Consider the following 12,311-nt stretch of genomic DNA (forward strand, 5'->3'; position numbering starts at 1 on the left):
AAATTGTGGCTGTCTAGAGAAATTATTATCAAATTAATTAAAATATTAAAAAGTTTAAATACGATTTTTTGTAAATATCTTTAAAAATAAAAAAAAAAACAATGTTTATAAAACAATTATGTAATAGAAATTATTTTGTATAGATAAAATATACCTACTTAGAATATATTTTTAATTTGTACTTTTTTTCTATTAAAAAATTAATTTTGTATTTTATTTTATTGTTCTTGTATTCATAGTTTATATCCACATATACATATTATATAAATAAATATATTTTGAATTTTTAATAGTATTTGAATTGCATATCTATAAAATAGAGATTAAACATATATTATATACCTACTTTAAAAAAATACTCTTTGCAAAAATAGATTTAAATTGTTTTTATATACGATTAATGTATAAGCTAAATTTAGTTATGTTGTTTTTATCAACAAAAAAATTTAATTTAGTTAAAATAAATAATAATTACATGTTTTTTTACAACAAAATATAACTGATTTTGTTTTATTTTCATTTCTTTAACTATGTTCTTTAACTATGTATTTCCTATGAAATTTCTTACTTGAACAAAAATCCTTAATAAAGTTCTATTGATGTTTGAAAAAACACGCTTGAAATAAAATTTAAAACGGCAGCCCTGGCTTGGCTAAGGCACTAAAAATAACCAATTCCGAAAGAGAAAAATAATTACGACTCATTTACTCTTCTCGTCTTTCCTTAAAACTAGGGTAGAGTTGCCTATTTGCGTCCGTCTCCAGTTACCGGCCACCTTTCGGAAAATCGTTATAACTAGTGATTTCAAAGGGGTTTATTCCAAATTTTCACTCGTATGCTGTTCTAACTTATAAGAGACAGCATAAGAGCAAAATTTTGGAATAAACCCTACGAAATCCCTAATTATAACGATTTTCCGAAAGGTGGCCGGAAACTGGAGACGGCCGAAAATAGGCAACTCTACCTTATTCATACTTATTTCCTCAGTGATTTACCAGGCGAACATGTTAGAGAAGTAGGTAGGTTGTTTGTTTGAATTATGATATTTTGATATTCATTTTTGATCCTCTTATTTTTAGTGTAAACCTAGATTTGTATAGAGAAAACAATTCCTGGTCGCCTGGTACATCATAAACATTTTCTTATAAAAATTCAATGTCTAGCGTTTGTGGTAGTAACAAACAAAACAAAGGAGAATAATGTCGTTTTCTATTGACGAATCTCAGAATGAGATTTGTGAATTTGACAGCTGAAAGGGGGGGTGAAGAGGGGAAATAGTGGACGAATCTCAGATTTCATGATCTATTTGCGTCTTGAGATTCAAAAAAATGACAAAAAAATGAATCTGAGATTCAAGAATCTGATTCTGGATTTTTATCAAGATTCACGCATACAAACACACGCACTTTCACACACACTCCTCTGTTTGACATTTGTCTGAACATTTGTTGTTGTTTTATTTTTTTTATACGCACAGATTTCGCACACAATTACAAAACTAGATTTCATATTCTATTTGCAGTGGATAATCTGAGAATTTTTAACAAAAATCTCAAAAGTCAATAGAAAACGACATAAGGTTTTTTTTTAATTGGTAAAAAAATCAATTTATGTTTTAATCCAAATCTGTCAACAAAAAATAAATGATATTTTAATCAGTTAATAAAAAAGATCAAAAAGCATTTGTTTGAACAGATTTAGATCAAAAAAACATTGATTGTTTTATACCAATGGAAATCCTATAAGAAGTACCTATATTTTTGAAAATTAGAATTTTACCTTCTCTTTCATACAAAATTTTCAAGGAATTACTAGGCGAACATGTTTGAGAAGTAAGCTAATTTTATGAAATAGATTGAACCAAGTTTTGTTGATTTCTGACTCCTCCTTCTAGTAACGGATTATGAACTAGACTAGATCTGTGTCTGTCTGTGCTGTCCTGTTAATGCAAATCCAGAGTTTATACTTTATAGTTTACTTATTTACTCCTATAATTGTTTTCTCTTTCTTACTAGACGAATCTAGAGGCATGATAAGAGAGCAGAAGCCTGCTATTTCAATATGGTCGCCTGGTATTTGAAAGCAATTTTGTTTTATTTATTTTATCTTATTTTTCTAACGAATTTCGAACAACATTCTCAGAAAGCTACCAGGCGACCATGTTTAAGAGGAATGCTTTTTCATTATGGTGGCCTAGTAGTTTATAACAATTTTGTTTTATTTTATTTTTAGTGAAAAAAAAACAACAAAAGCGCACTTTTAAGTTTTTGGAATTTATTTTTCTTATTTTTCATAATTTTTGTAACGAATTGCATACAAAAAATCTCAGTAAATTACCAGGCGATCATGTTGAAGAAAATAGTTGATTTTATGAAATAGAATGAACCAAATTTTGTTTATTTTTGACTCCTCCTTCTAGTAACGGATTATGAACTAGACTAGATCTGTGTCTGTTGTCTGTGCTGTCCTGTTAATGCAAATCCAGGGTCTATACTTCATAGTTTACTTACTTGCTCCTCTAATTGTTTTCTCTTTCTTACTAGACGAATGATAAGAGAGCAGAAGCCTGCTATTTCAATATGGTCGCCTGGTATTTCAAAGCAATTTTGTTTTATTTATTTTATCTTATTTTTCTAACGAATTTCGAACAACATTCTCAGAAAGCTACCAGGCGACCATGTTTAACCCTTTGCTCCCGGACAAAAAATACAAATTTTTTGAAAAAAGTTTTGATATTTTCTAATTACACACTAAAATGAAAAAATAATGATTGTACTAGTAATAACATTGTATAAGGAATGTTTTGAGCTGAGAGTACAAAAGGAGAAGTCCATTTTTTAGTAAAAAAAAACACTAACAAAGTAATTAGTAGGTAGTTTCATGCTGAAACCACTAGGAAGCAAAGGGTTAAGAGGAATGCTTTTTCATTATGGTGGCCTAGTAGTTTATAACAATTTTGTTTTATTTTATTTTTAGTGAAAAAACAACAAAGGCGAACCTTTAAGTTTTCACGTTTTTGGAATTTATTTTTCATAATTTTTGTAACGAATTTCATACAAAAAAAGACTTGTGTCACTCGAGGACTGCCGCGGTAAAGCTATTGCACTGCATTTTTTATCGACTTATGCAATTATAATTTATTTACCTACACTACACAAAACCAATGATTATGTTTTTTTTATCTACCTATCAATTCATATACAACAACAAGGTCACATTTGAAAACATGCATACACACAATCTCATGTCATAAACTTCTCCAGACAAAAAAAAATAAGAAAACGCAAGAATACTTTTTCTCTTCTGATTTAATATCGCAAGCGCAATGCAACGCTTTACTCGTTCACAAATCACAAATCAAAAGAAGTTGAACAAGAAACAGAAGAATAGGAAGAGAAAAGAAAATAGAGATAATTTTTTTTTGCTTCTGTTTTATTCCGCAGACACAGCATTTATGGTCTTCTTCCTTACTCCTCTCTTTGTTGTCTAACACAATTTTTATAACCCTCTCTGTCTGACTTAAGGAAGTTGAACAAGAATCAGAGACAATAATAAAATACATACACACCATACCATACACGTATAGCGAATTATCTATGTGTGGGGTGTACTAATTTTTCGTTACGAAATTTCTTGGTTAGCTCCCCATGCCAGTAGAGATGCGCAAAACAGTTCCAAAGCCGGAACGAACATGGAACGGTTCTTTTTTCGGTCGGAACTAGTTCCTGGAACTAGTTCCGCGGAACTATCAAGAATTTGAGTTTTTTTCAGGAAAATGCACCAAAAAAAGAAATAGTATGCAATTGAATATTTTTTCCTTCTAGTTCCTGGAACTAGTTCCGCGGAACTATCAAGAATTTGAGTTTTTTTTTAGGAAAATGCACCAAAAAAAGAAATAGTATGAAATTGAATATTTTTTCCTTCTAGTTCCTGGAACTAGTTCCGCGGAACTATCAATAATTTGAGTTTTTTTTTAGGAAAATGCACCAAAAAAAGAAATAGTATGATATTGAATATTTTTTCCTTCTAGTTCCACGGAACTATCAATAATTTGAGTTTTTTTTTTCAGGAAAATGTATCAAAAAAAGAAATAGTATGGAATTGAATATTTTTTCCTTCTAGTTCCTGGAACTAGTTCCGCGGAACTATCAAGAATTTGAGTTTTTTTTTAGGAAAATGCACCAAAAAAAGAAATAGTATGAAATTGAATATTTTTTCCTTCTAGTTCCTGGAACTAGTTCCGCGGAACTATCAATAATTTGAGTTTTTTTTTTAGGAAAATGCACCAAAAAAAGAAATATGTAGTATGATATTGAATATATTTTTCTTCTAGTTCCTGGAACTAGTTCCGCGGAACTATCAAGAATTTGAGTTTTTTTTTAGGAAAATGCACCAAAAAAAGAAATAGTATGATATTGAATATTTTTTCCTTCTAGTTCCTGGAACTAGTTCCGCGGAACTATCAAGAATTTTTTCCTGATGGAAGACATGAAACTGGAACTATTAATGTAGTTCCATGTCCATGAGCATGATTCATAAGAGTGTATTTGTGGTTTTGGTTTGTGAATTTTTGACGCTCAACTCGTTCGCATCCATGTGTGTTGGCTTTGGATGAGAATTCTATGACATGCGTGTGTGTATTGTGTATTTCAAACAGATTCAGAGACATGTTCGCTTTCGTTTTGTTTCTTGTTCCTCTTCTTCTTTCTTTCTTTTGTGTGTGGCTGTGTCGGAACGATGGAACTGTTTAAATTAATTTTGTGGAACGAGTGGAACTAGTTCCGAGTGAGGAACTAGTTCCAGGAACTATTTGGCTCCGGAACTACCCATCTCTACATGCCAGGCCTGCGTTAAAATCTATGCAATAGCTTAAAAATCTCAATAAATTACCAGGCAATCATGTTGAAGAAAATAATTGATTTTATGAAATAGAATGAACCAAGTTTTGTTTATTTCTGACTCCACCTTTTAGTAACTATCTTTTTAACCGAAGAAGAGAAGATTATAAAATATTCCTGTGCTGCATGGTACCATGCCTGTGCTGTCATATCTGATATTAAAGAGTATTAAATGTACTGTGCTGTCATATCTGATATTAAAGAGTATTAAATGTACTTTTTAGTACTTTCATTACTTTTTGATGATATTTTTGCTGTATTACAAAAACAAATGATTTATTTTATTTTTTAGAGAAAAAAGTGATTGAAATAAAAGTGTAGTGTGTAAAAGTGTTTTGCGATGTGATTTTCTTGTCGGTGTCTAGAGAAGAACTTTGAAATTATTGATTTTTGGGAATAAGAAATTTTGTAAAAATAAAATAAAATAATTATTAAAGTAAACGGTTTTCACATGTGAACTTTAAAAAGCAAGTTTGATGTTTCATAAAGATTAATTCAATTTTTAACTATAGTTGACTCATTCTTTTGGAGGTCCGGGTGCTGAACTATTTGCAATCAACTGTTGCAGATATTTTTCTTCTAAGGCTGATATTTTCGGATCAAAGTCTTGAAAAAAGTTTTGGTTTGCAGATATGAGTTTATAATGAACAGGCCTATCTATTACAATTTTATTTTTTTCGGATTTTCGCGAAAAAAATCGAGGTTAACCCCTTCCCTAAAAAAAATAGGTTTTCAAATCGATCGAGTGAGACATCAAAAGAAAGGTCTTTTTAAAGTCTATTCATAACTGTAAACCAAAAGTTACTACGAGGTCTGGTTGCTGAAATATTTCCGATCGAAATATTTTGTTTTGTTTTTTTTTTTTTTATAAAGCTGATATTTTCGGATCAAAGTCTCGAAACAAATTTTGGTTTATAGATACGAGTTCACAATGAACAGGCCTATCTTTTTATGTGAAAAAATTACAAATTTATTTTTTTCGGATTTTCGCTAAAAATTAAAGGTTAACCCCTTGCCTGAAAAAAATACATTTTCAAAAATTTCCTCCAAATCGATCGAGTGAGACATGAAATGAAAGGCCACTTTAAAGTCTATTTATAACTGCAAACCAAACGTTTCTACGAGGTCTGGTTGCTATTTGCGATCGAAATATTTTTTTGTTTACATTCCGAAGCAGATATTTTCAACTACGACTTAACAAGCCTAAATATGCATAAAAAATAGTACAAGATTGGTTTTTGGACGAAAAAATCGATGTAAGCAACTGATGGCCAGCTCAATGCACGATCTCAATTTAATAGACCGTTTATGAAATAATTTCAAATTTAAGATGGGGCAAACAAAATTCAAACGATCTTTGGGCTATAATCAAAGATGCGTGGTACCGTAATTCACAAAGTAGATGCCACTGCCATACGTTAGTTGAAAGTTTATCAAAGAGGTGCCAAGCAACTTTGAATAATCGTGGTTAGCTAACAAAGTCTATCTTGGCAAGTATTGAATTTATTGGAAATTGAATTTATTGCATAGAAATGATATTTTACAGTTTTAGGAATGTGTTGTATGCTATTTCTTTATTAAAAAAATTAATTGAAATGAAATTAATTCTAATCGATTAATTTTATGAATCCTCATAAGCTTATTCATGCCCTGATATATTCAAGTTCATAGATCCCAAATAAATTCAATTTTTGTAAGAAAAATCAAAAGTGTGCTATTTCTTTGTACATAGCTGTAGTATTATGCCAAAAAGACCCGATTTCGTTTTAACTAAGTTATTGGCAAAGTTCTAAAATCAATTTAAAACTATTATTTTTAGCTCTCGATTTTTCGATTTTTCGTTGGGTCTGAGTTTAAATTTTTTTTAGAACTTGAGCTTGGATGCTAGATGCTTTCGTTTGACGCAAACTATTTTGTTCTATGTTCTACATAATCTCTTTTAGTTTTCAAGTTACAGAGAACTTTTTTGTTCAATAGGACATTTTTTTAACAGTTTATTATGTCATTTTTGTTAAATAAACTCCTTTTTATTATTACATTGAACAAATGGAAGTATATTTAAAAAAATAATTTCATAATTTCTATCTTGTCCAATATCCACTTTTTTGGATGGTTTGTTCAATATGCATATGAACATTTTTGTTTGTGTTTTCTTCTATGTTGTTCAATATTTAGTTTTTTTTTGTTCAATATCCAACATATTTTGAAAACTTTTTGTCACTCCATATGCCATTGTCCAATATCCAAAATGACTTCTGTTTGATTTTAATTTATAAATATAATTCAAAATGATTGCAAAACTATTTCTATTACTTGTTTTAAAAATAAAATTGTCAAGGGTTGCAGAAAAAAATCATTTAAAAACAAAAAATTACTGATATCAACAAAAATTTTCATTATGAATTTTGAAAATCGATTTCCCAAAATTTTTAAAAATGGACATTAAACAAGATAGCATCCAAGTGACGATTTGTTCACATCCTTAGAACTCAAAGGATTTTATGTCTTGGTTTGAAACAGAGTTATAACGTTGTTTTTCAAATTTTCAGAGGAATTTCCGGTTTATGTTTTGACAAATAATTTGATGAGATTCATCACCATCACATATTGGCTCTGGTATGAAATAATACTGTATTGATATTTTCCATTTATAGACAAATGCAGTAATTTAAGGACGCCATTCAATTTCTCTTCGAAAATTGTTTGGGTACTGACATTGCCGAGCGGGTAAAGATGTTCAAAGCTATTACATCGGCATATTGATTTATTTGCTCTTGGATTTAAAGGGAAGGCAAGGACTAACTCTTCGCCGTTATACTAGTACGGCTAACGTATACCTTTCTGATGCTTGAGCTTCACATGGCTTTTGCTTTGCACACTTTTGGCAAAGGTAATGCAGAAAATGTTCGTAAGATTGGAAATTAACTAAAATTAATGATACTTTTTGAAAAAAAAAATAAATATTGAACGGCTTAGATAAATAATGTTTTTTGTACTCCAAAATCAAGCATATGCATTTCTGCCACGCCCGATACATTATTCGGCCCTAGAGAGGTAATCCATCGGATGAAATCGGACAATTTCCGCTTCGACGGATTACCTCGCTAGGACCGATTATTCAGTACTTTTAAGCAAAACATTGTTACAAAATGTAATAGTTTCATGAATAAAGGCTTGACCACACCGAAAGGTATATGCGGTAGCGATACAAAAGTAGTATTTTTATTTTTTTTTTATATAATAAACATTTTCAATTTTAAGCTTGTTTATGTTTTTTCGTTCAAGTAAAAGATTATGTTGAGTTGTGTCATTAGTACCAAGTTTTTTTTTAAGAAAAAGAAGTAAAGTGTGGTTAGGACCATTGAATATCTTTGTAACTAGTTTACTTAGATTTATGCTGTTAAGACCAAACGAAAATAGATTTTTTTTAAATAGTTTTGCATACCTACTTAACTCATTTTCGAAAAAAAAAAGAAAACTAATCTAAAAAAAAAAAAAATCTCAGGTAAAAACGACGACCAAGATTGGAAAATTTTTCAAAATCATTTCCAAATGAGGTTATTCTTTAAAATTCAAATTGGACTGATTCTGTCCCCGTTTTCTAACAAAAAAGAGTGATGGTCACAAAAATACCTCAAAAACTAAGGCAATCTTAATCTGTGTTACGTTGGATACAAATGCATTCCAAAATTCGGTTGTAGGTACCTAAGTTAAATGAAATCTTCAAAAAGCTTACCTCCTTACAACTTCTTTACCTTTTTCTTGCCTCCGATTCTAAAAGTCAGTTACACTCCAAAAGCTATAAAATATTTGTCAATTTCTAGAAGAAAAAGAAAAATACCTATTGTTGAGTTTTTATATAAATTTTATTTTCTGAATAAAAATTAAAGACTCCTCAGACCTCGTACTCCTCCCATTTTAGATGACCTTTGGTGCCTCAGCAACCTCCTCCAAAGGCTTGGTTGGTGGTGGAATTTTGTACTCCGTCTCTGGGGTCTCGTAGATCTTCTCCTCTTTAGGCTCAACAACAGACACATTGTCTGGCAATGGCTTCTTGGGGCCAATCTTGTTCTTGGGATCATAAGGCAACATAATCTTAACCTTGATACCCAAAACTCCTTGACGCAACAAAACATGACGAGTTGCAGTCTCAACATAATCATTGCATGGATCTCCGGAATGGATCATCAAACCATCGACGAACTTCATCGACTTTGCACGTTGACCACGCAATTTGCCAGATACAACAACTTCGCAACCCTTAGCACCCGATTCCATAATGAAACGGAGCACACCGTAGCAGGCACGACGCACAGCCAATCCTCCGGTCAATTTGTAACGAAGGGATTCGGCTTGAGCGATGGCACACAAACCACGAGTGGCGACCTTCTCGGCGTAGAGTTCAATGCGACCGGCATCGAAGTTGAAACGTTTCTGGACCATGGCGGTCAATTCGCGGATGCGACGACCCTTCTCGCCCAAGACCTGTTGGGTTTTGGTGGCCATGATGATGATTTCGGTGCGGGAGGGAGTGACACGGACTTCCACGCCGGAGTAACCATCTTCTGCGAGTTCACGAGTGAGGAACTCGTTAAGTTCAGCCTTGAACATGCCATCGGCAACGAACTGTTACACAAAAAGAAAGAATTTAATTAATATTCAATAAAACAAATAAAATTCGATAGGAAACTTTTTTTTCGAGGTTAAGTCAGAAATGAAATTGAAAATTTTCCACTAATCCGATAAGATTTTCACACAAAATTATATTCATTTTGTAGGTAATAAATTGTTTAATAGATTTTTGATAGATTTTGATGGGAATTATTAATTTTACCTTGCGTTTTTTGGAAATGTTTAAACTCATATTTATTTTGTACGTATCTCACAGAACGTGGTCAAAAAGAAAGAGGGAGCTCAGCGTTACCGACAATATGGCGGTTTCAGAAATTTCAGACTTTTTGTTTCGATACTCGAATTTTAGTTGGGTTAATGTAGTTTTTTGGTGATGCCAGGAAGATTTTGGAAAAAATCGGTAAGGTAGTTTGTAAGGGTATTATTTCATTGGTACTAAAAGTTAAATATAAGTTAACACATATTTTTTAATATCTTTTTTTCATGTTGGAAAACTTTAAAAATGAAGCAGAAAGCTTAAAAATATAAATAATATAAATTAATTGAATTATTTGTTGCTTGGAAAATTTATTTGCATGATAACAAAAATTAAATTGCATTCTTTTTTTCGGAATGAAGCCTAGTACGCAGCTGAAGCTAAACGAAATTTTCCGTACAAAAGGTGTGTTTTTTTTGTCCATATACATTTTGTGCAAAAAAAAAAACGACATCGCGATATTTGAAATTTGTCAGCAATTTGGCACCACTGTGCATACACTTTGACAGCTGTCTGTCAAAAATGCTGTTTATTTTTTTTAAATCCGTAGTGGTATGGCCATATGGCATCCATGTTGGATGCAAAAATTTTTTTTCACAAAAAACCAAAAATAATTTGTTCTTAGCTACATTTTAACCATTAACATTAGTTACGTCGTTCTTGTGTTATAAGCGTTTAAATGTATAGCCATATTGAAAAATCAAACGTGGAAACTTTTTTTTTTTCTATTTCTAATTTTTCGAAAAAAAAAACTTAGGTATTTTTATCTAAAAATACCATCTCTTAGGTATTTTTATCTAAAAATACCATCTCCCAAAAAATTGAACACGACCGACTCAGTTGGTATTGCCATGTTCAAAGGAGAGATCCTGAGAACCCCGTCAAAAAAGCAATATCATATAACGTTCCAACACGAAATAAAAAGAAAGGTAGGCCTAAAAACTCCTGGTACAAGCAAATGCAAAAACACCAGCATTCAGTTGGCCTCAGAAACGGAACAATACAAAACCGGGAGGCTTGCCGCCGATTTCTGAGGTCAACCCGGCGAACCCCACAGGCGGATCACTAGTGTGAAGCAGTAACGTGGGAAGGTTATGATCCCCTCGACATCGAGATCATAACAGCGCCGAGAAAAAAGGAAGAAGAAGAAGGTATTTTTATCTATATCTATATTTTCTCAACAATTTTATCAGAATCCATTTAAGACTTTTATCTGAAAAGTGCATTGCGTATATCTTAAAAATATTAACATTCCAATGTAACCATGTCAAACAAATTTTTGATAATTATTTTGTATCAGAGCTTTTCCCGACAGACAATTTTGGTTCTATAAAGCTTTACAGATACAATTGTTGCTTCTGTAAAGCATTATAGAAGCAAAATAGTTAGTAGGGTTTTCGGACCTCATTTTCTCCGTTTTTTTTTTTTTTTTTGTTAATATTTTTAGGAATTTATGTATAAATTTTCGACAATACAATAATTAAACCTACTTGGTACTACTGTTTTTATCCAGAGAAAGTAAAATCTGGATAATTATCTGGATAGTTGTTGTTGCTTTCAATACGTAAAATCTCGATGTCTGTTTTTTGCAGCACAAGACAGCTATTTACCATTTCACCAGGTTTACCTAGATTACACCGTTTCATGAATACCACTTTTATAAGTTCATTATCCGAAGCTTTTATGCAAAAAACAACCTTTTTTCAGTTAATTTTCTTAAACAATTTTTAAACAACTTATTAGAAGTTGTTTAACAAGTTCGAACTTCTATAAGCAATTAAGTTCTGAAGCAATTTCTATACAAGCTCTATAAAAACTATTACCTAAAAAATTTTAATTTACAGAAGTTTTGTTGTGTTACCCTGCTAACAATTTTGCTTCTATAATGCTTTACAGAAGCAACAATTGCATCTGTAAAGCTTTATAGAACCAAAATTGTTTGTTGGGTAGTTGGGTATTGTTTGTTTTTATTGTTGTTTCTATAATTCCGATAATACTTGTTTCATAAAACCTATACAAACTCTTCCGAAGCTATCTATCAAATCTCTAAGCTCTGCTAGAGCTTCGATAAAGCTTCGTTTAACTTTCTTATATACCTTATAGGGACAATTGTTGTAAGAGGTCCAACTTGTGTAACGTTCTCCTTTCTCCATGATCAAATAACCTTACTAAAGTTTACAAAAAGCTGAAAATAGCTTCGGGAAAATTGTACAAATATTTAATCCACGGTTCAACTACTTGTATCTTCTAAAATCGGTAGTAAAGCCGAGGTTTTGCACTTGCACTTGCTTGGACCAAAGTTGAACTACAGCTAATCCGCCGAAATCGGCCAGTTAAATTCCTGAACCAAGGCCGAACCACGTTTGTACAACTGGCTCTTATCTAACTGAGATGTTAGTTGGAAGTAAGTGATTTCATCCTCTTTTGTTAAAGCCTTTATTTGCACTAGACTTGACAGAATACTTCATTGCTGAATCATTTCATTTTAAACTACATTACCATTTCAAACTACACTACCCAGCCAA

General features: G+C 31.5%; 2 protein-coding genes across 2 annotated transcripts in view; one reads left to right on the plus strand and one right to left on the minus strand.

Moving 5' to 3' along the window:
• LOC129919457 (protein Lilipod) overlaps positions 1-12,311 on the plus strand; it is a 147,200-nt gene that overhangs the window by 495 nt on the left and 134,394 nt on the right. The gene's annotated exons all lie outside the window — the stretch shown is intronic.
• Positions 8,743-9,868, minus strand: LOC129919465 (40S ribosomal protein S3). Its single transcript, XM_056000346.1, has 2 exons — positions 9,733-9,868; positions 8,743-9,524 (listed from the first exon to the last, which is right to left on the minus strand). The coding sequence occupies exons 1-2, from the start codon at positions 9,760-9,762 to the stop codon at positions 8,817-8,819; spliced, it is 738 nt and encodes a 245-aa protein (XP_055856321.1). The 5' UTR covers positions 9,763-9,868; the 3' UTR covers positions 8,743-8,816.

Source organism: Episyrphus balteatus, chromosome 4 (assembly GCF_945859705.1).
Source record: "Episyrphus balteatus chromosome 4, idEpiBalt1.1, whole genome shotgun sequence".
Classification (NCBI taxonomy): domain Eukaryota; kingdom Metazoa; phylum Arthropoda; class Insecta; order Diptera; family Syrphidae; genus Episyrphus; species Episyrphus balteatus.

What these genes read in the sequence shown, in the direction of transcription:
- LOC129919465 (XM_056000346.1), bottom strand. Translation starts at nt 9,762, where the DNA reads ATGAGTTTAAACATTTCCAAAAAACGCAAG. An exon ending in ACATTTCCAAAAAACGCAAG is followed by an intron (nt 9,525 to 9,732) that starts GTAAAATTAATA and finishes TTTGTGTAACAG; the next exon opens with TTCGTTGCCGATGGCATGTT.